The sequence below is a fragment of the Leiobunum rupestre genome, chromosome 4 (genome assembly GCF_980474605.1).
Source record: "Leiobunum rupestre chromosome 4, qqLeiRupe1.1.hap1, whole genome shotgun sequence".
NCBI lineage: Eukaryota > Metazoa > Arthropoda > Arachnida > Opiliones > Sclerosomatidae > Leiobunum > Leiobunum rupestre.
The window spans coordinates 15,754,084-15,781,460 of record NC_143387.1 but is presented as its reverse complement, the minus strand read 5'-3'; the positions used below and the strand labels follow the sequence as shown (position 1 = coordinate 15,781,460).

The 27,377-nt window shown below is 36.8% G+C and overlaps 3 protein-coding genes across 7 annotated transcripts in view; 2 read left to right on the top strand and 1 right to left on the bottom strand.

Moving 5' to 3' along the window:
- The window catches only part of Rab3-GAP (Rab3 GTPase activating protein), a 98,467-nt gene that overhangs the window by 51,903 nt on the left and 19,187 nt on the right, over positions 1-27,377 (top strand). For both annotated transcript variants that reach the window (XM_090171740.1, XM_090171739.1), the window contains 9 exons: positions 13,706-13,898; positions 14,924-15,082; positions 15,475-15,560; positions 15,650-15,714; positions 15,769-15,868; positions 16,738-16,886; positions 16,952-17,210; positions 17,775-17,872; positions 27,169-27,277. In XM_090171740.1, the coding sequence (XP_090027866.1) occupies positions 13,706-13,898; positions 14,924-15,082; positions 15,475-15,560; positions 15,650-15,714; positions 15,769-15,868; positions 16,738-16,886; positions 16,952-17,210; positions 17,775-17,872; positions 27,169-27,277 (1,218 nt within the window). The remainder of the gene's footprint in view (positions 1-13,705; positions 13,899-14,923; positions 15,083-15,474; positions 15,561-15,649; positions 15,715-15,768; positions 15,869-16,737; positions 16,887-16,951; positions 17,211-17,774; positions 17,873-27,168; positions 27,278-27,377) is intronic.
- Positions 8,136-10,191, bottom strand: LOC149946473 (uncharacterized). 3 transcript variants are annotated; one of them, XM_090171372.1, is made up of 2 exons: positions 9,119-10,191; positions 8,136-9,064 (listed from the first exon to the last, which is right to left on the bottom strand). In XM_090171372.1, exons 1-2 carry the CDS (start codon positions 9,579-9,581, stop codon positions 8,136-8,138), a joined length of 1,392 nt encoding a protein of 463 aa, XP_090027498.1. In that variant the 5' UTR covers positions 9,582-10,191. The 3 variants fall into 3 exon arrangements, with proteins under 3 accessions (XP_090027498.1, XP_090027499.1, XP_090027500.1); XM_090171373.1 differs by having other exon boundaries at positions 8,136-9,303; positions 9,773-10,191; XM_090171374.1 differs by having other exon boundaries at positions 8,337-8,412; positions 8,547-10,191.
- Positions 20,575-22,734, top strand: LOC149946472 (uncharacterized). Of its 2 annotated transcripts, XM_090172075.1 has the most exons (6): positions 20,575-21,335; positions 21,401-21,435; positions 21,502-21,602; positions 21,665-21,730; positions 21,821-22,037; positions 22,105-22,734. In XM_090172075.1, exons 3-6 carry the CDS (start codon positions 21,525-21,527, stop codon positions 22,221-22,223), a joined length of 480 nt encoding a protein of 159 aa, XP_090028201.1. In that variant the 5' UTR covers positions 20,575-21,335; positions 21,401-21,435; positions 21,502-21,524; the 3' UTR covers positions 22,224-22,734. The 2 variants fall into 2 exon arrangements, with proteins under 2 accessions (XP_090028201.1, XP_090028200.1); XM_090172074.1 differs by having other exon boundaries at positions 20,575-21,602.

The following is a 27,377-nucleotide window of genomic DNA, read 5'->3' as shown; positions in this document are numbered from 1 at the left end:
GAGCAGTACGCACGTCGCTCTCAACGTGTGACGAAAAGTAACAAATAAGTGTGACACTGATTTTAGTCGGGTTTTCGACAGAATTGTGTGTATTCTGACTGTCGTACGTCTTGTTTCAAACGAAGGGCTTTGTAAATATCGGCCTGCATAAGCAAGGGGTCGGACTTATTCGGCCCGCGGGCTTTGACGGATTTCGGGTGGCAAACCCCACTCAGCTCTAAAAAATCGGAAGAAAAGTATTTCGGTACTATTATGTTGAAATAAGCTTACGTGATATATTTAGTTATATAGTAAAGAACAAAAACCGTATGTGATGGTACCATGGACACATTAGGACAACACGAACTTTCCGGACAAATAGTGGTTTTCCTTAGAGATGTAGACTGGCGTTGTTTAATTTATTTTAGTTACTTGCAAGATGCTATTTCTTCAATTGTCCGATTTTTTTCTTTTCGTTCCCGATTCTATATCATTAGTCCTAACAATTTCGTATATATTTCCTTAAATATTAAAATTAGCTTTCTAGAGCATTGTGGGAGTGCCTAATAAGGCTCCCTACACCGACAAAAAAATGTAAACAGAGCCACGCGAGTCCGTCCGTGTAAAGGTTTGATATACGTTTACGTTAAATTTCGCAAAAACAAAATTTACCAAATGACAATAAATATTGAATTTAATTTGCATATATATATTGTGATATCATTATTAATCGTTTCGAATCGACGTTAATCGCATTAATTTTAATTAGGCTTACGTTAAATTTAACATGTGGCAAAATTGTGATGAGGGGGTATGAGTCTACAAGGGGTCGAGGGATACACAACATTGGACAAGTGGGGGTTGAGTCCAAAGAATGGCTAGATCAGGCGTAAAACATCTCATGCCCGTATTGGGTTCCCTCTGGCTACAAGCCTGGTGTCTACACCTTCCGCCGCCCTTTTATTTAGGTCGCGCTCGCGTTGGCCGTTGCTCAACCCACAACGTACGATGATTTATTCGTGAAGTGACGACATAATAAAATATATATTTTTTAAACTACGTTAATATATATTTGTTAATGTTAATCTTTATTATTACATTTTATATGGATTGGGTTAATTCCATCTTTGCAGGCGACCTGCGCAAATGTATTATAATTTTTCAAACATTTTGTATGTTAGGCAGTTAGGGTGTTGTTACGCACTTTAAAAAGTATGTCCGTGGGACCGTGGCCCATGGGGTACTTTATTATTGTTTACATTACATTTTTGTTTCCAGAGATTTTTTATCGTATATTTTGCATTGTTAAAGCTTGGTTCCGTTTCATTCCGAACAATGATAAAGAACAAGTTAACCATTGTAACGTTTCCGGAACCAATGGGGGGGGGGGGGGGGCGACAACAATTACAAAAAGAACGAATAAATAAACCACTGTAATTAAAGCCCAGTTCGCACTATACAATTAATTGGCCCAGTAATTGAAAGGAAGAAAATTGTATACTATGAACATGTAAGGGACTCGATAGAGGGCGCCGCTAGAAAGAGTAAATCCCCTGGTGCCGAAAGTATAATCAAACAAAAAACATATATAAAGAGAGCCCCTGTAAGAGACGGGTGGCAGAACAGAGCAGAGAGAGAGAGGGCTAGGGGACCCGTCTAAAATAGATGAAAGGATTGCTTGAAGGAGGAATTGTGAGTCTGAAATAAAATTACCTTTGTTAACCTAAACTGAAGTGTCCCTCATTTTAAATAATGATAAAATAAGTAGTGTAATATCTCTAACGTGAAGAGTGTTCATTACAAACAGGAAAATTGTAACAATTGTTCCCACTTTTTCTGTTCACACTATACAATTTTCAGGCTTACAAATAGTTGGGTACAATTAAGTAGCCCAATTAATTGTACAGTGTGAACTAGGCTTAATAAATATAAAGTGTGGAATATTTAAAGTATAACAGTAATGTTTCTATTACCGCCTAGATATTTCCAATTTTAGAATAGACAAATCGTTGTGTAAACAATTATTCGAACGGACACTTATTTAAAAAATAACAGACAAATCGATGAGAAAACCAAATATTTTCAATGAAGGTGAACGATATTCGAGGAAAAAAACCACGACATTGCTCAACGTGATCAAGATTAACCCTCTACTAGTTTTCAAAATTGAACATCCAATTCCGTCAATCGGGAAGATATTTCTCAACGCCCCGCTATTCGCTTTCAACTGAAAAACTACCGCGCCGCTAGAGGGACTATCGCTCAAAAGTGAAGACTAGCCCGTTGATTGGCCGATCTCACTCACCGCGCCGCGATTCATCAGCCAGTGAAAAAAACTATTCTGCGTTCGCCCTGAGCTTGCTCAGTTGAAGATAGATAACATAAGATCGCCTGTCGTGAACACTCGCTCACTTGAACAATCAAGGTAAAAAATTATGAGCGTTCATGTTGGACAGCTGCTCACAATTTTTGCCCACCTCTGTTGCATCGTCACAACTAAACCACGTTCTGCTTCCACTTGTTACTAATCTTGTCAATAAACAACATAACTGATTTAGTATAACTTAGATAAAAACATAACTACATTATTTATAACACTCGTGAACAGCATGACATTCCCCGGGAGAGCCAGCAGCCAAAAAAAACTAACAGCCTAAATCTTTAATCACCAGAAAAATAATGTGACGTCACTAAGATGATGCAATATAATAGATATACACCATAGAAATCTCATAGGTAACTAGAATGCTGCCGTGTAACTGGCAAATGGACCAAACGCCGTGGCAGACGATAACCAGATCTCAGCCAATCAGAGCTCAAAGAGTGGTTCTGCCAATAATTTAATGTCAGCAGAGAGAATGACGTCACCCATCTCCCACTATAGTAGCAGAATCAAGAAGGATTATTATCCTCGTTGGCGGAACCACTCTATGGCCTCTCATTGGCTGAAGGTTCAAAATGAACTGGCATCAAGCTCGGCCGTAGGCGGCAGCATTCTAGTTACCTATGAGATTTCTATGATATACACATCGCATCTCATTGGCTGTTAAACTTTGTTATTAATGGCGGGATATTTGAAAATAAACAAATCAAATAATCACAGTTGTCATTGAAAATATTTTTAAGTTTATTATGTAACGCACTAATTTATGACGAACGATTTATGGGATCAACAATATGCTTTATTGCTTTCAATTACCCCTTGGGATTGAGAGCCCCAAACTAACAAACCACATCAACCGCCGGTCTAGACCCCCTTCTCCTCTACTCTTACTCTGTCTGGGGTTTATAAAGGGATAAGAGCTCTTATCAGCTGGCGATATGCCAGCTCCTATGGCTGGCGCCACCTTGCGGCCCTTACATTCTCCCCCGTTTTTTTTTGTTGTTAGTTTCGGTCTCTCTTTTTCCCACATATGTACAATTATTTAATATACGATTTGATATCTATTTTTGTTACTATTTAATACAAATTTTTATACTAAGCTATTAGTTGGTTAATTTTTTTATACACTTGTTATTCTACACTATAAAATTTTTAAACACTTAATTAATTTGAATTAATGATATATGCTTTTGGTATATGCGCGTCAAAGTCAAATTTTTCTTATTCCCGAGCTACTAGTCCGTTATACTATTAACAAAGTTAGAATCTGTACTTGTACGGCCTAGGGAGTGCACTTCGTCTTTGCTCGTTCAACCCGTGGACTCGTCTTTGCTCGTTGGTACGCAATACCCTCCGTTGTGTGTGGCATTGCCTCACCAGATGTCCTCTTTTGCCGCATCTATAGCAGTGTTGTCGTCGTTGTGACAGATCATTGTTTGTAGCGGTTTGTTGGCCGTCTCGGAGGATGATCTGCCTGCTTGTAGATTGTTTAGGAACAGAAGGCGCAAAGGAAACCGTGCGCTGCTCCACTGTAGTCGAACATCCTGATGACACGAACTTCACAGTCGGTTCGCTCTTTTTTGGTGGAGTGTCTGGTAGTGAAGAAAAGGAATAAGGTCCTCTGGGCAATGGTTCCTCTTCTGGGAGTCCCATCAGTCTGTATTCCGTAGCTGGATCTATAAGTATGTTATCCTGTTGGATGGAGGTTACCCCTACATGAACGTCTAAAGCTTTTTCCTCGCCAAACCGCATTGGGATTACTATGGTGCAAACTACTCCTTCTACTCCGTATCGGTGTTGAAATTTATCTTCATCAGCGTGCGTAATGTCACCTTGGTAATTCAGCATACGGATAATGTGCTTTGGAATCACTGGAAATGGCAGATTACCTCTGACGATTGCCCTTACTGGCAACTCATCTTCACCTAGGAACAAGACATAGGATTTCTCCATTCTATAATAGAAAGATGTTTTATTATTATCTATAATATCTATAAACACTCGGGTCAGAATATCATCATTAACAACCCTTAGGACAATCAATATATAGATCGGCCCCTTTATTTTGCATTTCGGACGATTTCTTGGGTGGTAGGTGCTCCAGGAAGTGGAGTGGGTTTAAATAAAAACATACTGGTATCCAACCCATTGGTAGCATCTCCCAAATACCTCCATTTCCGTTCTAATTCTTTTAGAGATCGTATTTGTTGTACGGTAGGTATAGGTGTATAGTAGTATACATCACCTACTCGGCCCAGTTTTGGGGATTTTCGATAGACTAGTTCTCGGACCCAACCTTTCAATAAAGGCGTGAGGTATGTGGGATCAGACGATGTTTCGTTCACCACATTGGACACGTTATTTATGGTTTCGGTCTGTTGTTCTTGTTCTGCTAATACTGATTCTGGTTCTATAAGACTAAATTCTAGCATTTCTGCTTCTTGATCACCCTCCTCTTGGGGTATTGAGTCCGTCTCGGTCGTATTTGAATCGTCTTCGTCCATCTCTGTTGTAGGTAAAGTGACATCAATTACGTCAGGAAAGTCGCCATTAGAATCCTGTCTGATATAAAATTTTAGTTCATTAATGTGCCATTTGCCTTTATATTGTCCAGTTTGCCAATCTTGTATCTCATATGTTAACGGGCCATGCTTCCTTACTATTTTATACGGGCCCTCCCATTTTGGTAACAATTTTGCCATCACACCTGCCTCTTTATTGGAGAGTTTGTGGGACCTTTTCCATACCAATTGGCCAACCTCTAGTTCAGAGTTCGTATATTGCTTATCGTAGTACAACTTTTGTTTTGCTTGTGCTATGACTGCATACTTGCGTGCACTATCTAAGGCGTTATGTAGCTCGCTTAACGTATTTTGTTCATACTCCCTTAAGGTGGCTGGATCTATTTCATCTGCTGCTTTATGCTGGTTCTCATCATCCCACGGTAGAGTAACATTTCTACCATAAGTTAGATAAAATGGGGACGTTTTAATCGTAGAGTGGTATACTGAGTTTATTGCTAATTGGTGCAAATCCAGGCCCAAGTCCCATTTGTTATGAGAGTTACCTACGTATATACTTATTTGTTCACCCAGTACTCTGTTGACCCGTTCACTTAGGTTTGTTTGAGGGTGATATGGGGTGGTGAGTCCAGGTTTTACCTTCAATAGCTGGCACGTTTCGTTCCATACAGCTGACGTAAACTGCGTCCCATTGTCGGAAAGGATGCGTTCGGGACAGCCATGACGTGATATATATTTTAGGAACACATTTGCGACTGTAAAGGCAGTTATGTTTTTAATTGCAAATAACTCGACATACTTAGTGAAGTAATCGACTATTACTACGATGTATCGATTATTTCGAGCGGTTGTTGGTAGTGGACCCATCATATCAATCCCAACCAATTGATTTGGACCATCGGTAGTGGTATTGGACATCATTTTACCTGCTGGTTTATGGTTTGTTGCTTTGTATTGTTGACAGGTGACACATTTACGTACTCTTTCCGCTATCAGTTTTCTCAGTCCTGGGTAGTAATACTTGGTGGTGATTCTTTTCTCTGTTGCAGTATATCCTCTGTGGCCAGAAACAGGATGATCATGATACATCTCGAACATCTTATTATGTAGGCCATGGGGTATTACTATCTTCCTTGGTTTCGATGGTGTGGCCTTTCTACACAGAATATTATTACATATTTCATATAAATCATGTTTTTTACCTTTCCGGAGATCAACCATAATGTCTTCCCATTGTTTGTCTCCCTCTTGTTCTTTCATGATGTCTTGCTTTGTAATGGGTTCCAACATCTGACTTCCTGCGGCTAAATAGATAGTCATTAGAGTCTTTGATGATATTATTTTGCCTTTATCAAATTCCGTTACAGAGCGGGACAGTGCATCAGCGACTCTATTCGCCTTCCCCGGAATATAGACAACATCAAAAGTATATTCTTGCAACAAAATAGCCCATCGTAATAGTTTACTCTTAGGGTTCTTTAAATTAAATAACCACTTCAAAGCCTTGTGGTCGGTAACTACTGTAAAGTGTTGACCATGTAAATGATGTCGAAATTGCTCTATGGCATAAACAATAGCTAAGCATTCTTTTTCGGGTGTGCTATATCGTACCTCAGGTCCTCTGAAAATCCGGCTGGCGTAAGATAACGGTACTTCTATTCCATTTTGGATTTGCGACAACATGGCTCCAATTGCGTATTGGCTTGCATCTGTAGTTACAATATAGGGCAGGTCTGGATCTGGTACATGCAGCATTACAGCCTTTGCAATCTGTTCTTTCAGTGAGTTGAAGGTCGCTTGCTCTACCTTCGTCCATCTCCATTGAACATTCTTGCGTTTTAGAAACTGTAACGGTGCTATTAAATCAGCAAAGTTTGGGATAAAGCGGGTATGATAAGTTACCATTCCTAAAAAAGTAGCAAGTTCCGAGGTGTTAGTTGGAATTACATACTCTCGGATCGCTTTGACTTTAGACGGATCTATACATATCCCTTCGGTACTGACTTGATGTCCCAATATTGACACTTTATTGCAGGCAAACGAACATTTGGACAGCTTGAGCGTTAGGCCGGCTTTTTGTAGTTGTGACAAAACCCATCTCAGAGCCTTTAGGTGTTCGGCCCAGGTTTGACTAGCTATGATGATATCGTCCAAGTACCAGGCGACTCCCAATCTATTTCCATGTTTTAGGACTCTGTCCATCAATCTTTGGAAGGTTGCTGGACTCGTCTTGAGACCAAAGGGCATGTACTTGAATTCATATTTACCACTTTCCGTCACAAACGCTGTATACTTTTCGCTTCCTTTTTCCATTGGCACCTCCCAAAAACCTGCTCTTAAATCGAGTTTGCTTAGATATTTAGGTTGTTTTATTGAATCAAGAATACCATTTATTCGTGGAAAACCATATGGATCGTCTTCTATGCATTCATTCAGTTCTTTATAATTCGCACAGAATCGCAACCCTCCATCTTTCTTACCAACTATATGCGCTCTACTAGCATATGGTGATGTCGAGGGTACTATTATCCCATCTCGTAGCATTTGGTCTACTTCACCTTCCACAATGGCTCGTTCTTTTCTCGTTAGCTGTCGTGGTTTTTGGTTTACGACCTTAGTACCAGGTTTGATAGTGATCTTATGATAGATCCAATCGGTACTGCCTTTCTTGTCAGTTACCACTGCTGGGAATTCTTTTAGTAATTGTGTTAACTCACCACGTTGTTGTTCTGTTGTATTATCTATATTGATTACTGATTTCACTTCAGCCATGACCTTTTCCGAGACAGAGCGCTCTCTTGCGCTGTCCTCTGTTGTCATTGGATACAACGTAACTGAATGCTTGTCCCACTTAAAGGTATTCTCTTTGAAGTCTATCTTTGCTCCAAGGCTTGTGAAATAGTCTGTCCCGAGCAGGATTGGACATGGTAGAGATCCAACAACGTTAAAAAGTACTACTCCCGTATGGATTCCGTCAAGATTGGTTGATAGCTCTATTTGGCCAAAAATTGGTAAAGTCTCGCCACTAGCTTGAAAACATATATCATTAGTTTTAATCAATTCACTGTCTAGTGATATCGTTTTTAAATATTTAAGGGTCACAAAACTTGCTTCAGCACCTGTGTCTACACAGGCCAACTGTTTTTTGGTATTGTTTAAAGTAATATAAATACCGAATGATTGTAGAAGTTGCATCGTCATTATGGCAGGTTCGTTTGTGGTGGATTGATGCCCTGCACCTTTCAATCCCCTTACTCGTTTCCCGTTTCACCAGACTCTCCTGTTGTCGGGACAGGTTTTTTTTGTCGATAAGTATTTCTGCCTCCTCTAGATGCTGGGGGACGGTAGACCCTTGGTCCCGATATTGACTGGCAAAGACTCTGCGGGTGACCTGTTTTTCCACAATTCAAACATGGTTGATTATATATAGTTTTTTCTATTTCTGTTGCGACGTTCGTTGAGATATCTTTCGGACCAAATAACTGTTCCATCTTTATCAACATTTGTCTCAGATCTCCTATATTGTCACTTTGAAATGTAACCAAGTGATGTGCATAGATAGGCAAGACATTTCGTTTTAATACTTCCACTAATCGCTGTTTCGTCATTGGTTGTAACAGCGACAAATTCTTACGTTCTATTTTATATATAAATTGTGTTACCGGTTCATCGAGTTGTTGCTGGGTCCAATCGATTTCCATTCGAATTTGATCCTCTCGACCACTGTTCATAAACCTCTTTGTGAACTCTCTTTCAAACTGTGGCCATGTCCATGTAGAGGGATCATGTTCTAGTTCAAATTCCTCGTACCATACTCTCGCCTCACCAAGGAATATACTTCTGGACATGGCTGCTATTCCTTCTAGGCTCAATTGTTTAATATTAGCAAATGTATATAACTCTTTCATAAACGTTCTTGGATTTTCATTAACCCCCGAAAAAGTCGGTACTGGTATTTTGATAGAACTTACATTCGCACCAGCTGTAGTACTTAGTCCCTGGCTTTGTTGGAACGGGTTTACTCCTGCCGTACTTCCACTGTGTCCGCTTCCTGAGGATAATCTCGTCCCTGGCTGGATAGTTGAACCCAAAGATAATCTATTTGGTGACGGTACATACCCTTGAACACCAGTACCATGAAAATGTACATGTCGTGGTGATAGATTCTGTGTAGATGACCCTATTGATTGTTGGAATGTTGCAGGCAATGGTGGAGCGCTTGGACCTGTATTACCTATCATGGGAGCTATCCCTGTTGGTAATCCCGGACTACCTCGAACTGGCGTTCCTTGTGGTGTTTGGTTTCCATTTTGCCCAGTTGCCTGTCTGAACATCATCAAGGCTTCACGGTGTCGTCGCTCGGCTGAGGCCACTGTTAGACTGGTGCGTTGCTGTGGTGTGGATGGAGTGGGATTGTGACTAGACGAAATATTAGTATTAGGTCTTGGTCTTCTTGTCCATTGGTACGAGCCATCTAGGAAATTGTCGGCCCCTACTACCAAACCTTCTATGAGTCGACTTCCACTCCTAATTATTCTAAATATGCTTACCAATAGCAGGCATAAAACCTTTGGCCATAACGATAGCATTTTGTACAAAATATACCAAAGTCTTGAAGTTGGAAACGCATAACTTGCGATCCATGTTAAGAACCATATAAGCACATAACCAGTAAGTAACATTACCTCAGACCACATTGTTGTATGGGTTCAAAAGTAGTCTCAAATATCAGAACAAAAAAAGGACAAATTTTCTTAGGCCTTGGCTTTTGTTTGCGCATCCATTATGATGCTTCTATTTTACGCTTTCGGATTATTTCTTTTATCCTTTACGTAATTACCAAGCTATTTTGTCATTTGTTTTGTTAATATTTGATTATTCAACGAACCTTTCGTTTCGGAGTCGGGGTTTTTTCTTCTTCCTGTGGCCGATGTTTCTCAGCGTGTTCGTTGGCACGTTGGCGGGATTAAAATGAAACTTGTTCTCCCGTGTTGCCAGATTCCGCTTTGTCAGTTTCCCGTCTTCGTTCTCGTACTCTTTGTAACTAATTTCCCAATTCAATTCCCCCCATGGGCCACCAAATGTAACGCACTAATTTATGACGAACGATTTATGGGATCAACAATATGCTTTATTGCTTTCAATTACCCCTTGGGATTGAGAGCCCCAAACTAACAAACCACATCAACCGCCGGTCTAGACCCCCTTCTCCTCTACTCTTACTCTGTCTGGGGTTTATAAAGGGATAAGAGCTCTTATCAGCTGGCGATATGCCAGCTCCTATGGCTGGCGCCACCTTGCGGCCCTTACAATTATTAATTTATGTATTTCATCTGATTAGTTTTAGTTCAAATATTTAGAAAACCGAAATAATACAGCGATAGCCCAAATCTGGTTCTCTTTTTTACGTGCAAAGGAGGGACGACCCTCACCTGAATGTAAAGGTAGCGCCTTGGACGTTTAACTATTATTATTATTATTATTATTGAGTGGGGTGGCAAGCCAAACACTTCGACCTAAGGTCCATTGTGCATCCCCAAACTGGTTGACTTAAATAAGTCCTATTGCCGAGATAAAGCTTAAAATCTGCCCGGCCGTGATATTAGAGACGTCATACGTCTCCAACCGATGCATACCCAAATGCTCAAACCTCTGGGCTGCAACGTAATCGCAGCTACAGAGTACATGTGAGGCAGTTTCCTCCACAGCTAGACAAGATCTGCAAATTGTGTCATCACTGACCCCAATAAGCGTTAAATGTCTGTTAAGATGGCAGTGACCTGTTAGTAGGCCAGTAACAATCCTAATACTGGACCTAGAGAGCGAGAGTAATTCTCTAGCTCTCTCCCTAGAAGGGCCAAGAGTGAACTCTTTGGCCTGCCTTTGACCCTCAATTTCAGACCATTGTCTGAGTTGACGATCTGACATAAACTTGGAGATTAAGCCGCGTACAAGTCCTCGGGAGATGGGGAGAGCAGGTTCTGGACCAATGAACCCAGCCCTCGCACCTTCCTTGGCCAAGGCATCGGCCCTTTCGTTCCCAAGATGCCCCTTATGCCCAGGTACCCAACAAAGTTGAACTTTATTGTGCAACCCAAGAGTGCAGAGGAGATCTAAGCAGCTAAAAACCAGTTAAGAAAGAATACTATACTGGCTGAGAGCTCTAAGAGCAGCCTGGCTATCTGAATAAATCTGGATAACCTTCCCATGATACCCCTGATGTAAACAGTGAGCAACACAGGAGCAAATGGCAAAAATTTCAGCCTGGAATACACTAGTGTGTATCCCTAGACTTTCATAAAAGCCAAAGGACGTTTAACTATATTGTGAGCGTTGGTACGCGCTCAGCCAATTTTGGGATCATCTTTTCGTCCCGAGAAGGTTGATTTTCCGGGAATTTACCTAATCTACACGATAGCGGCCGAAGACAAAAAAAGGGGCTAACTCACGGACTTTTTTTTCTCCCCACGGGGCACCAACTGGCAGGCAGAAAACAACGCGTTCGAAAGGCGCATTTCGCCGCCGGACCTTCTCCAAAATGGTGTGCTGCGGTAAGCGTATATGCAAGGGGAGCGTTGAGGGCAAGTAAATATCCAGGGTGACAGGCAGAAGAAAACCTTGGCCTTTAACTTAGGCAAATAATTTAGCAAAATGATTATAAATCAAAAACCCTTTAATATTTCTCACCAAAATTACTGGTCTGAGTGTGGTCCTCTCCAGGTGGCCTTTTTATAAGCAGCGTTGCCAGGTCGTTTTTGAGAAAGTCGTTTAAAAGTTATTTTAAAGTAGCCCAATTTGTCGCCCAAAGTAAAACATTAATAACCAAATGGTACAAGCTCACTTAAACTAAATTATTTAAATCAAACCAATCATTTCATTAAAAAATGTAGAAGTTACATTATACTAATTGCATATGTAACATAATTACTCATAAGTATTCCACTAGCTCTTTTTCTTCACTAACGGTTTGTTTCACAGATATTGCGTCATCCGTACCCTACGTAATATTTGACGTCATCGAATCTCAAACATAGACATAGGAACTATACTTATACCTAGACGGAGTATTGCAGATTCGGAAGGCACTAGCTTTTTGTGCCCGGTTTTCAGTCCCACGCGCGTCTCATGTGTGATATGGACTAAATTCCGTGGCGCCACCAAATGGAGAATCTATAAAAAGCGGAAAATTCTAATGCTGAACAACCAAGGCTTAGGAGCTAAAATGAAGTTCTGTTAATTGCAAATTAATGAAGTTCTCGGAGACTCACGTTCTAAAATAAATTTGCATTGTCAAATAAAAGAAGCAGGTTTATTGGAAAAAATAGTTGAAATTCAGGTTGAGCTTTTCTGGCGCATCTACAAGATTGGAGTATTTGCAGATTCTATCATTCTTTTGAGCCTAGGACTAACTTTTCTAGGCTTGATATGAGTTTTAATAACGCTGGTGGAATATTCCACTTCGACGACTTTTTCCATTTTCGGAAAGCGATTACTTATTGATCATTTTCCCCAACCTTTTATTTTTATAAATTACTCATTATTTAACTTCATCCGCACAAACCCAAGGAGTTTATAAATTTCAATAAAGCTACATTGGGCTGACTAAAATTCCGACGCAAAAATTTCCTTCTCAATTTAGAGGTTTTCCATTGGCTTAAATAAATATGTTAGTAGCCAATAGTGTGATTCCCAAAATTACTAGGATGAATAAAATGGTTAAAATCTAAAGTAGTCCACCTTTATACTGGTTCGTGGTGAAACAAACCGCTAGTGAAGATTTTTTAATGGAATAAAGGTACAGTGGCATACTTATGAGTAATTATGTTACATATGCTTATTGGTTATACATTGATTGGTTGAATGCGTTTAAAAGTTCAGTTGGAGGCACAAATTCCGAACATTTTGTTTATTCGAGCTAGTCCGAATTTAACATATGATATACTAGACAATAAATCGAGATTCATTCGGTTTCTAAGATCAGTTTTCATCAAGTTCATTTGGGAGAAAACTCGTTCTACTTGTGCGTTAGAAATTGCTAAACTTAAAAGCTTAATTGCACCTTCATTATGTGCTCTCCAGAGGCATCTTGAAAACGGTATACGTCTATCCAAAATGTGTTCGACCAATTTTGAAAATAGTGCGGGCGACTGAAGACAGATAAAGGAGCCCAAAAATCGGCCAAATCGCCCAAGCATTTTTTTGTCTCCAATCGTTTTGAAAGTAGCTCAAATTGGGCGACTTTCCGCCCAACTGGCAACCCTGTTTATAAGGTACTTTTAAAATTAGCAGCACTACCCTAAATTCTGCCAACCCTTCACTTCAGCCTCCTTCTAGCAACTTATCTTCAATAGGCTGACGCCTTACTATTTATAACGGGGTACACTACAGCGCCACCCGCGGCCGTTGGTGGTACGAATTGGCCTAGAGCCAAATCTGGCCTTACATACTGTCAGACTTGTGAAAATCCCTGAAGAAGGAGGAACATTTCCTCCGAAACGTAGGATACTTTTAATAAATAAATTGTGAATTTTAAAACCGTTTTAAGTCTCTTTTCATCCAGATGTTTAGTCCAACAATATCTGCTTCAGCATCATCAATTAATTCAACTATTACTATTCTATTGTCATCTGCACATTCATTTGTGGTCCCATACTTTATATTATTACACAGGTCAGAAGTATAAATGTTAAAGAAAAGTTGTCCCAATGTTTAATTTTTTGAGCGTCTGATGAACAGCCATTACATGATATGGTTCTTGTCTCTGAGATATTATTTAAACCATGTGATTTATATTAGTTTTCTTTCTCTGGTGTTGGTTAAGGTTACCGAGATGCTCAGTGTGGATGGATGAGATCAGATGAAGCTGATGATGCTGATACACCAAATGATAAAACATTGGGAGCTAGGAGAGTTAATTATTTGGTAATTTACTCTCCGAAACGTGGTATTTTAGAGGTGTGGCTTGCTCCAAAAGGACATAAAGTAGCGGCATTTAACGTTAATAGAATGGGAAAGTAAGTAATACTTATTCTTATGGAAATTTTTCATTTAATGTAATCATCTACTCTTGAGCCAAAAACCATTTGTATAGACATTTACCGTATCTTGTTAACCGTCAATGTAGGGCACTTATAAGCTGTTTATCTCCAAGATGGATTTACAACTAGGTTATTTATTTTCATCTAAATTTACAGAAACCGAAATAAATTTGGAGTAAAAAGTAAAGTCAAATTAAAATCCACGCAAATATATGACCAAATATCATAAAGAATTACTTTGAACAACAATAACCTTCAGTGAAAAAAAATGCAGTTAATTTAATATTTGTTTAATGAAAGTTATATAAATAGGTTTATTTACATAGGTCAGTTTAAAATTTCAAAAATTCTATGAAAAAATTAAGGAAATTGTAAAAGAGAAATTATAATGTGACAAACCCAAATTTTTTCCACTTATTAGAGATGGATATTATGACCACATTTCACTTAAATTGTGGTTTTGCTTAGAGTGCAGTGTTGCCTCTTGGACCACTGTATCGCTCCTCATTTGGGAGAATACGAATATAGGGACCAGAAGCTAGTCTGCGAGGGGAAATAAATATGGGAGATGCATAGTTGGGTAATGCTGTATTTCCCCTTTTCTACACTCTACATCATGTATTGCAGGGAAACCCAGTCTGGTAATGGAACAATGGAGCACCCTGTATATGGTTGAAGTTTTGTTACACTATGATTAGGTGGAAAATTTTATTACCATAGTTCTGGGGTCCTTTTTTTCTATTTACAATAGCTCCATCATAAAATGGGTATAGGACTGTACAATTTTTTTATTTAATACCTCATTAAAACATATTTTTTAATAAATTTCATCCATTAATCTAGGGAGATTATTTTTATTATTAGGATTTTAAAATATTACTAAGCCCCCCATAAATTATACTAGCAAGTAATGTTTAATGAACATGTGGCCAAAATGTTTAATGTTTTAAAAATTTGTTTAAAAATATGGATGTTTTGGTTTTATTTCTAACTTCCTTTAGATTATTCTACCCTGGCCTCTGTGTTCTTGGTCTTAATGGATTACAGCAGCAGCAATTACGAAATATTTCTAATAAAATTGGAAGTCTCATTCCTTGTTGCCTTCTTGAACCAAATGGAAAACTTACTGCTGTCATTACAAGTTTCAAAGATGCATTAAAGTATTAGCCTTTAAAATCTTTTTCAGCTAATAGCCCAGTTGAGTAAATTTTTAACTGGATTTTGATTCATTGAGATCAATTAAAGTTTACACATGTAATCAAAATAAATCAAACGAACTCCAGTTAAACTTGATTCACTGGGCTTGTTGGAAGTGCTATATTTGTTCTTCCACTAATTGTGTTTTTGTCAAAATATAACTTAACGATTAAATTTCCCTAAAAATCAAACCCCAACATTGATTGTAACAGGAAGTTTATTGTTAAGCAATTGGGGTTAGTGGGATTTTGGCTCTATAAAGTTTTGTGATGCCTTATGAAATAACTCTTTTAAAAAATATTTTTTCTTCTATGTTGTGTTTATTCAAATGTTATTCATGTATTTTTTTCTCCAGAAAACCACTTGACAGTCATTCATATGACACTTCCTTGTTAGATGATTTGCAAAAAAATGTTTGTAGTTTTCAAGTCGATTTAGATGGTAAGTTTCAATTTATGGTTTTTGGTTTTAGTAAAGAATATTTACCGAACAATTGCAAAATTGTAAATTTTATAAAATACACATTTTAGATAAATTTTTTGAGGAAATAAAATCCAATTTGTTGGAGATCCAATCTTATGATTTTTTAAAAAGGGTAAATAAATTATAAATAAATACTCAAGTAGGGGCTAAATTTATTTTTGTACAGGCAATCCATCTCCTAATATTGTCATTTGCATCTAAAGTTCACTGTAAAGATGTATTTCTTCAGTGCATTGAATGCATTATTCAGGGTTTTGAATCTAAAGGTAAGTGCTAAAATTTTTCCGGCATTTAATTCATCTCTTACACTATAGTATATGTTACAGTAAATATATTTATAGTTGTTAGTGTTTGGCCTATGGATTTTCAACTGGTTTTTGAAAATGCCTTGTTATTTGAATCTGTTTTCTTATTTGGAAGAGTTGAAAAGCAAAGTGAAATAAATTGTGTCTTAAGGGGAAAACAGCAACTTTAAGGAACTTTTCTTTACAATGGACTGAACAAATTGGGTTAACGAACTAAAAAAATAATCTTGCCAACAGTAAATTAAAAATCTAAATTGTTGAAAAATGTTATGCTCCCCAAAAAAAAGTTGAAAACTTATACCAAAATAAATTTTAATACATAATGATCTGTGATGTTTCAGAAATGGCGACAGTTGCAAAATTCCATATGTTGTTCTTAAGTTAATTCTGTTTCTTTCATAGTGATCTGCACACAGGAGTAAACAGCTTTTCATAAAGAAAACAAATTTCTTGCGCTTACTTTCACAATAGGATGTCATTTGTGCATTCTCATTCATTTTGGTACCAAGACAGCAAACATTATATTTTTATTAGGTTTAAAATCTGCATTAAAATTATATTATAAGAGGAAGCCCATGAATTTTCTTTTCTTTAATAAGAGCAACATTTATTCCTGCATGCAGATCACCCTTGATGATTTTCTTGTTGATTATGATGCTTTAATTAGAGAACATTCATCCATCAATTAAATTCACAACTCCAAAATTACAAAATTACATAGTACATTTTTGATTCTAAAAACCGTAAGAACCCGTAGAATATTGCTACTACCATCATTTTTGAGACACCCTATGCATAAAAGGTTTGTGTAGAATATTTTTTACATTTAGATGAGATTACTGATAGTGAAAAAAAAATTTTGGTCACGTGTATGAAGATTGTTCAACTGTCAGAAACTCATAAAGCTGTTCTGAAAATTAATCATGAGTCTTCAAAAGAAGCTCCTGATCAAGACTTCAAGTTACCTCCTGATTTACAGGTTCTAGCGTTTGAATTTATCTAGAATGCTTATGTAATGCTTATTTATTTCAACATGAATTGTAGACTCTTGCAACAGTCTTTTCTGTGACTGAAAGAGAAGCTGCTGATGTAATTTCCTCACTATCTATGCATTCAGAAATAACTATGAACAAACTAAGCAAGCGGAAAAGAGTATCGTTCGTTGAAGAATTTGACACAGATTCTTTGGGATTTTTCTTGGATCAGTTTAAAATATTTGATCATGATCAAAATCATAAGCCAAGTGGAGATGGTGCAATTCCTCTTCACGTTGATGAACATAAATTAGATTCTGTTGTCTTAGGTACTATTGTTTTATGAATTTTGATTGTAATGAGATTTTGCTGTCTTTTGTCTGCATTTTTTAACACGGTTAAACTGGTATCATAATTTTAATTTAATTCAAGGTTTAGCTTGACATTACTGATTTTGATGCATATTCAAAAATTGTTTCATCCCATCATCTAGACAAGTGATTGTTAAGTAATTTAAACTGATAAAGTATGGTTAAGTTAAGAATAAATGATGTTATGATTTTCCCCAATACGTGTAGACAAAAATTGAATTTGTATCATGAGTGTGAATGGAATGCATGGCATTTTTCTTGCTGGCAGTCTCTTCCAGTCCTTCATTGATAGCTCTCAGCTTTGAATTGATTTTTAAAAGTTTTCTGCCATCTCTTCAAATGGGATATATTTATGATTGTTTCTAGTAGTAGAAATTAATTCCCTCGTATCTTAGATAATTTGAATACCAATTAAGGAACTAATTAGATTGGATAAAAAACAAGAATTTTAAAGTATTTAAAATTAGGAGATTATTGCATATTATCATTTTTATGCATATTTTTGTATCTTTCCTAAAACAGGTCAACTCCTTTTTGATGCAGCTGTAAAAAATTGTGCTTATGTCAAAAATATTATCTTTACGTTGGATTCTTCAGGGATTTCAGGACTGGATTTAATTGTAAGTATTAACCAAATATAATTACTACAGTACACAGATCCAAACTACTGTCATGGAGTTGATCATTCAGTTTTACCATCTCTGTAAAACATTCGTAAAAAACTATTTAAGTGATGTTAAAAACTAATAAATATGGCATACTGACAAAAAAAGTCAAGAAATATGTATATTAAATGGGTACAATGTCTACATGATGTTGCTGTACTGATTTTACGTTCCATAAAAGGGTGGATCGCGAACTTCAATGATACTTGGAATACAAGGAGTATTTCAAATTGATAGTCCGGCTCATGTCAATACGTGGCTTTATTTTATCAGTCTAAGTCATGGATATAATGGAGATAATCTTATCAGAAAATGGATTTAATCGCCACAGATTCATTCTCTCACTGAAGCTTAAAATTTCAAATCCTATTAATCACAATATTTGTTTAGCTATTCATTAATTCACATTTTAATTGCAAAAAGAATAACTAGGATAAAGCACTTCTATTTGAATCAAGACATAACACTACCCATCTGAGTATAACATATTTCTAGCATTATTGATGGTTCCGCTGACATCTCCAACAATCATCATCCTTCTGCGTTGAGTTTGCAAGTTATCTCCCCACTGGTTAAAGGAGTTTCCCCTGATTTATTCGGTTTCCCCTTTCCATAAAAACTCTTGGTTAAGGTTAATATTAAGTGTCGGGAGCTGTTGGCTTGTGTGGCATGAAGGGCGTGCCACCCCCTCCTACGCATTGTAACCCGCTGTTTAAAGGCATTAAAAGTAGCTAGATAACTTGGGCCTAATTAAAGTGGTGCCGTGAGTATTAGCCTAGCTGATTATTATTATTATTATTATGAACTTAATTTCTCTTAATGCTCAGATAAAGTATTTTACTTTTTACTCTGGGTTAATTCATACTGTGGTACAATCCCTCCCTTGGAAACAAATCTCATACTCAGCAGGTTTCATCACCTAGCTTTTCAACTCATTTATTTTTTCTCAGTTACTGACTTCAGGGTTCATACAGACCTGGAAAACCCTAAAAACCTGGAAATATCAGGGAATTCAATAGTTGACAGAAAAGTCAGGGAAATATCAGGGAAATTCCAATATTTTAATAAAAATGAGGGAATTTAGGGTAATTTTTGAGGGTTCAGAAAGTTTGCCCTAAGGAATACAAATTTACATCTATATGTTTTAATTATAAAAGATTTGACTTTATTTCTTCTTTTATATGATAATATTGAACCAATTTAACTTAAATGACAATCATGAAATGAGTTATAAAAAACGTGTATAAGTGGAATAGTCCATAATGAAAAAGGATATAAAAGCTAAACCCCAAACCCTAGGTGGTTCCTCTTAAGTTAACAAGAAATTAGTTACTCTGTAAATCTTAGTTTTATTTTATTTTGCACCTGGAAAAATCAGGGAAATCAGGTTGCCAATAGCTGTATGAACCCTCGACTTAGATATACCAACAACCCGTAGCCATTCTAACTCTTTTACCCCCAGGGTGAATCCGATTATACCTTGTTTTTACCATAAAGTTTGTACGGGGGGGGGGGGGGGACGGACGTCATCTAGGTTCTAGAGTTTGATACCTTGAAAAGGGTAAAGAACTAACTTTCTATATCAGCTAGACCTTAGGACTAATATCTTTTCTAAACATGCTATTCTTGTATTGTTTGTCGTGTACTTATTTAAGAATTACGAGTTATTAAAAACATAAAAATTTTATTGCATAACTACATCAAGTAACAGTTAAGGAGCTATGCGGCAAGACCAACAACGTTCTTGCAGACAATCCCTTACCAAAAAATAAGTTGGTTTTATTAAGGTTTTAACCTGGTTTTCCTTAAATAAGAAGGTTATTATATAGTATTCACCTGGCACAACCTAACTTCATACTTTTTGAACTATTTGTTAATTGGTATTGAAATGGTATGAAGCTGAATTTTGATTTTTCCACAAAATCAACCTGGTTTATACCTAGAACTAAAATCATCCTTACCTAGCCAGATAAATCTTTAAATTTATTAGGTGGAACATTAATGGTTTTAACCTGGTTTAAAAACCATCCCATCAAGTTGATAGATTTCGACATGGTAATAACGTTTTTCAATTGGTTAATGATTTTAGGTCAGAAAATTACTGTATGAAACTAGTTTTTACGTAGTATTTGCACCTGGTAATTTAAAAATATTTTATGCCTGCTGATTGCAAGAAGGTATAAGCATATTGCAAATTAAAATTTTATTTTAAAAAATGCGTATATAATTAACTAAATTTAAAATGTTATTTAATAATAAATATTCCCAAATCGTATAATGTTAAAAAATAACTAATTTTCTAATAAAAAAAGCATGACATAATTAATTTATACATATACACTTGATTGATGGATTAAAATAAATTAAATTAATCTAGAGCCATATTAATTAATATTGCTCTAGCTTAATTTAATGAATTTTATTCAAAGTGTACGTATTAATTGCATTTTTATAGAAAATTAGTTTCTTAACATAAATACAATTTGGGAATATGAAAAATAAAATTTTAATTTATTAAAATTTTAATAATTATAATTATATGCATTTGATTTAAAGGAAGTTCATATTTTATTGATGGATAACTAAATACAATTAATTTGCTTCAATTAAATTGGCAGGCTCAACCAAAAACATTGTTCCCTCTTTTTCAGGAATTATAAAAAAACATGGTAAAAAATTCCAATTACCAGCAATATTGATTGCTTGTATTGTCAATTCGCTATCAATCTTTCTTATGTGATTTACAAAATATCTTTCCCTATTTGGACCATTTTGGAAAGGTGTTGACATTTTTAGTAGTTTATTTATATTAACAATGGTCCATAGAATGTTGAAGAGGGTGAAATAAGTCGGGAAAAACGAGCGTTTGATGGTTTTACCCAATTTGGTATTTCTTTAAATGACTGTGCAAAAAAGGATCCATAGGCTCAAATTACTTGCAATTGTTTAAAATTGCAGAAATTCTCACTATACAAATTGCAGAAATTTATATTAAATAAATATAAAGTTTATGGAAAAGAACATGAAATTGTTTGCTTTGGCAGCCCTGTATTTTTACAGGCATGGCCAGTATTGCATCACCTTGTGCAAAGCATTGCTTACTCTATTTTCAGACTCGCGCGGTTCGTAATTATTCAATAGGATTAGTTTTTGGATAATTTATTAATTTTGGTATATTTGATTATCATGGCTGAGCCAACTGATGATGAGATTGAGGCATTGTTAAACAGAAGTAATAAGCTACCAATTTTAATAAAGAAAACCAAAGGGTTTGCACTAGTCTATTGGCATAAAGAGTTTAAAACCAGCATAGTACCAATATCCCACATAAAAGAAGAAGACAGAAGTGATGGGAATGTTTGTGATGTGATGATCTTAGATGTGCGGAAATAAGCCCTGAATTTAAGGATGATGAAAAGTGAGGTTCATTAAAAATAATCCAACTGTTAATTGTTTTAATAACTTAAAAACATTTATCCATAGTTTTAACATAAAGTTTCAGCGGCTAAAACAACTGGGTATGCCTATTAAATGGTTTTACTTATATGAATATAAATTTTCTAAACAATTTTTTTGAACTGCAGCTACTCCATCTAAAATTGAGTTTATGGAGTTGATGCTCGATTGCTTTAAAGCTGAAAATACATCTATAGAAGAAGCTACGGCACATGGTCAACCACAAATGGTTAGTTCTGCTATTGTACTGTTGGGACCAAAATAATTAAAATTAATTTTTATATATTTCAGGCTGCTAGAAAGATAACATTTGAAAAGTCCCCCAGATTTGAAATTACAGAAAGTGCGCCAGTAATGGTAATCCTTTGTATTTGGTTCAATAATCTTTTGTTATGTCTGCATTTTTAAGTTTACCTGTAACTAAATTACACATGTTAATTTTCATAGGTCGACTTAGTCCAAGGGTTAGGAGTCAAAGTGACTGATAAGCAAAAGGCTATATTTGACCTGATGCCGTGTGATGACCCTGGAAAAGTTATTAGAATCATTTTGACGACACTTTTTAGCAAGAAAGAGTTAAGTAATATGACAGCCCATGGTAAAACCACAAAAAAAGGAAGTAAAAGAGTAGGTCTTCCTCGTGAATTGTTGCGAGCCATGACAGGTATAGTGATTATCAAAAATTTAAACCAGAACTCAGAGATATATATTTTAATTATTGTTTCTTCTAGTTTTTGTCCGAAACAAATGTTCGGAGAGTGAAATAAACTTGGAAAATGTTACCGCTACAATTAATGAGAAGTGTGCTTCCGAACGCAGAGCTTTAAAAAAACTGAACGCAAGTGTTTAAAATTCTTGAAGAAAAATAAAACTATATTTCTGTCTCAACTGTAGTAAGCCACTTATTGTAATAACCATATGCCTAAAGTTATTAATGAACTATTGTAACAGGCCTAGTATGAAATTGGTATCAACCTGGTATATTACATGGTTATCAACCTGGTTTAGGTATAGTATAGGCCTGGAATGAACTGGGTATCAACCTGGTTTAGGTAGGGAATAGGCCTGGAATGAACTGGGTATCAACCTGGTTTTGGTAGGGTATAGGCCTGGAATAAACTGCGTATCAACCTGGTTTAGGTAGGGTATAGGCCTGGAATGAACTGGGTATAGGCCTGGAATAAACTGGGTATCAAACTAATTAATGATGAGTATAAGCCTAGTATAAATTTGGTATCAACCTGGTTTAAGACTAGTATTGACCTAGTTTAACTGGGTAGCGACCTTGTAATGTAAAGGTTATCAAATAGGCATTGACCTAGTTTTAAACCAAACTATTTTGTCAATATGGTATGAAGCTGGTTATGAAAGGTAGTATTTACATAGTATTATTATGGTACTTGAGACATATCCAAGGTTAAAACTAGGTACTAACCTAGTACATATAAAGAGCTATTTAAACCAGCTTATTTTTTGGTAAGGGATGCATATTTATATACAAAAAATGGTGATTGCTAGCGACCCCAAGTGGGTGTTGTTTTAACTAAACCTCTAAACAGGTGCTGATATAAGCCTATCAGTTCATCTTTCTTTTTTTTCTTAAGTTACATAAATTTGTATATATGTTATAATTACACTTAAAGCTTATTTGGTGGTTTTCGGGATCTATTTGACCTTCTGGGTTCAGCGGATTTTTCTGAAGATTCTAGAGATACAAGACAGTCTGAAGTACTCTGACAGTGAGGTGTAGTGTCAATTCGGCTGGTAGGAACTGGTACCTGGCAACTTGATGTGCTCCGATGACAAGATATTGGGCGTCTAGAAATGTTAGGAACGGATGGTGGACAATTTCCTATCGGCGTCGTTATACTTCTAGTAGCTTGTAAACGAACTGATTCCAATGGAAGGGTTCTAATCTGAGGATAGTCATCTTTATCTTGTTGATAATCGTGGTCTTTGAGGTTTTTTTTGTATTGGGCGAAGTTGATGTCTATTTCGCTCAGATCCATTATCTAACTTGATTTTAAATGACCTTGGTGCCACTTTCTTAACGACTCTTGCTCTATGTGCCCATTCTTTGTTGCGCTGATTCTGCACTCTGACCATCTCTCTCGGCTTCAGTTTTCGGAGCTCTTTACCTTTAATGGTTTGCCTATATCTTGGGATGTTCTTCTTACAGCCCGTATTAGATGTCGTTGTAAGGACTGGTAGTCTTGTTCTCAGTTTCCGTCCCATCAATAATTGTATAGAGGTGTGGTGCGATAACTAAGCAGTCCAATCTCGAAGTCTTCTTTAGCCCTTGTAGCTTTCTTGAGTAAGTGTTTGGCAATTTGAACGCCTTTTTCTGCTAACCCATTCGAACGAGGGTAATGTGGACTTGACGTCGTGCTGTCAAACCCATAGTCTGTGGCAAAATTCTGGAATTCATAAGAGCCGAAAGCCACATTATCTCTTTTGGAATGCCGTGCCTAACAAATATTTGTTTGAGGGATTTGATTACTGTTGTTGCCGAGGGTGTTTTGAGGCTTTCAACTTCCAGGTAGTTTGAGTAGCCATCGATTATCACCAAGTGGTTTTTACCATTATTTGTGAAAATAGCTGTAGCTACTCTGTCCCAGGGATTCTCTGTGGATTAATGGTTCGTATTGGTGATCATTTTTATAAAAATTACATACCGCACATTGTTTGGATTTGTTTTCAATGTCCTTGTTCATGTTTGGCCAGTATAGGGCAAGTCGTGCGCGTCTAAGGCATTCTGTGAGCTCCGAGTTGATTGTTGAGTAGCTGTCCGTCTCAGGTTTTCTTTTTTTCCAACCGGTTTGAATTTGTTCTTTGAGGCTCACCAGTGTAGGATCTTTTGCTGTTTTATCCTGGAGACGTGTCATCATAGCCTCACTGACTGGTAACGACTTGACAATCATATTCACATGTACTTGCACCTCTTCTTGAATAGTTTCATCATCACTGGATACAAGTAATGTTGCTCTAGATAGAGTATCTGCAAGAATCAACTCTTTTCCAGGTTTATTGATATTTGGTCAGCTTAAGAAATAAACGTTGAAGCCTCGGTGGAAATTCATGGAGAACTCTGTTCGCCATTGCTAGTAAGGGTTTATGGTCAGTCTCTAAAATTATCTTCTTACTATAAATTTAATTGTGGAAAACCAATCCCAAACTTTCTTTTTCGGGATTCAGTTTCTGTCATAGATCTGGATGCATAGGCTACTGGTAGCTATTTATCACCTGTAATTTGCAACAGAACCGCACCAAGATCATTTTTAGATGCTTCAGTTGAAACTTTATGGCTTATCTGTGGATCAAAATATTGCAGAAAGGGTTTTTCCATTAGGACTTTCTTTATGTGGTTCCATTCTTGAGTGTGTTCCGGTTTCCATTCAGCTTCAATATCTTTTCTCATCAAACTTCGTAGGTGTTCTGTATTTGCTGAAAAGTTAGGTATGTATTTACCAACAAAGTTTACAACACCAAGAGCCCGCTGCACATCGGCCTTCGTAGCTGAGGTTGGCATTTTTAGAATACTCTATTTTTTCCTGATCTGGTCTCTCTCCTGTTTGTGAAATTATCTCACCCATATACTTTGAAGGATTTAATGTACCATTTGCTTCTTCAAGTTTCTTTAGTGCTTGGTTTACCTTTTCATCATGTTCTTCCAGTGTTTTGCCCCATAACAAAACAGCATCATGAAGAGTTCGAATTTGTGAAATTGAATCAAAAATCTGACTAAAGGCTTTGAAAAATATTTCAGGTGCTGATGAAATTCCAAATGGAAGTCTTTCCCAACAATACCTTCCAAACGGTGTGTTAAATGTGGTAAGTATCTTACTCTGGCTGTCCATAGGTATTTGATAAAACCCAGATGCGGCGTCCAATTTGGTAAAGTATTGTGCACCAGATAATTCAGCTTGAATCTCTTCGTTAGTTAGTAGTTGTATGTGTTCTCTTCGGATGTTTTGGTTCAGAGATTGTGGATCTAAGCAAAGTCTTATTTTGTTATTTTTTTCAACAATTACTAATGGGCTTACCCAACTTGTTGGTTGCTGAACTTTACTTATTATATTCATTTCTTCCAGTCTGTCCAGTTCGGATTTAAGTTTCTCACGGAGTGAATACGGAATACCTCTTGGTGGAATGATAATTGGAATGGCATTTTCTTTCAGCTCAATGTGGCTAGTGGTTTTCAAACAACCGATTCCCTTGAAAACTTAAGGATATTTATTAATAATTTTTTCTTTAAACTCACTGTCCCCATTTCCTTTTGGGAGTTTGCCCGACGCTTCAGTTTGAAGTTCATGAATGCGTGTTATAATGCCCAAATCTTCGCATGTGTTCAATCCCAGAATTCGTTGTTCACCCTTTTCTCCTAGGACCCTCTCCACTTTCCTCTGGTTGTTCTTAAATTTGATTTGAACATCAATTACTCCATAGGTGGGAACTCTTGATCCACCGTATGCTGTAATTCCGCTATGAGGCTTAATTTCCGGGTTGTTGTTCAATTTGGCATGTAAATCTCTCGGTAAGAGACTCGTTTGTGCACCCGTATCAATCTTAAAATGCACTGTTAGGCCTTCGACTTGAACTGGCAAAATCCAATCTTGGTCTCTTACTTTTAAACCGTGGATTTTCTTTCTGCTTTTACAAGCCAATTCATAGTGATTCATTCGCTGACACTTGTGACACTTCTTGCCAAATGCTGGACATTTATTACGTTCATGACGTTTCGTGCAACGTGAGCAATTCTTGATCATATTGGAATCTCGTGATGTATCGGGCCTCTTCTCAGGCGCAGTTTAGTTGGACTCTCCTTGTCTTCGGTTGGGTTTACGAACTGCTTGATTTTGATATGAACCTCTTTGAATACTGTCAACATGAGCCACCTGCGCTGAAGACCCATCAGACCAAGTTTTTAATTGTGCTTTAGCAGTCTAGGTAGCTTGACAAATCTCAATCGTTCTTTTAAGTGTCAGCCCCTCTGATGTAGACGCTTCTGTAAATAACAACCTTCGTAACTTGGAATCTTGTATACCAAATACTATCTGTCAATGAGTCTTCCAATGTCCTGAAGTTGCATGTTTTTGCTTTTAGCCTCAAGTCTATCATGAACTGTTTGATTGGTTCACCAGGTTTTTGAACTCTACTTTTAAAATTATACCACTCATGCACTTCATTTTTCTTTGGCATGCAGTAACTTTCAAAATGTTGAATAACTTCTGCGTACTTTGGAGTTTGAAGGGCCCCTACTGGATCAGCTGCTCCCTCTTCAACTTCAGCCCTAGTGAATGGAAAGGTATTGTAGATGTTGATAGCCTCCTGTCCTGCTACGTACAACAGCAATGATAACTTCTGCTTGTCTGTACGCCCAACTATCGGAGCTGTCGCATCCTCAAAAAATTCAAAACGCTGTATGAATTGCCGCCATGCCTGATCTGCATTTCCAGCAAAACTTAGTTCACCAGGTGCGCCTTTTAGAGATTCCATCCCGTTAAATGAGAGCGGTGCTGTGGTACGATCGATTCTGACACCATGTATTGTTTGTCGTATACTTATTTAAGAATTACGAGTTATTAAAAACAAAGTTTATTACATAACTACATCAAGTAACAGTTAAGGAGCTATGAGGCAAGACCAACAACGTTCTTGCAGACTATGAGTATTTATATACAAAACATGGTGATTGCTAACGACCCCAAGTGGGTGTTATATTCTATTTTACGAGTACCTGCTTAATTTTTTTATGTATCATATTGCAATCATCTCATACTTATTTTTTTGTCTAGAAACTCTTACTTTCTCATTGGCTTAATGGAAGTTTGCAACCTCCGCATTGGAAACATTGGATTAACCTCTATCAGCTACTGAAGTTCTGTTTTACGAAAATTATTCATGGTAGTTTACATTTTAGTTATATATAATAATAATGGAGACAAATAATGAAAACTTTCGCCAGTTGATACAATTTCAATTATTTCTTTACTAAGACTATATT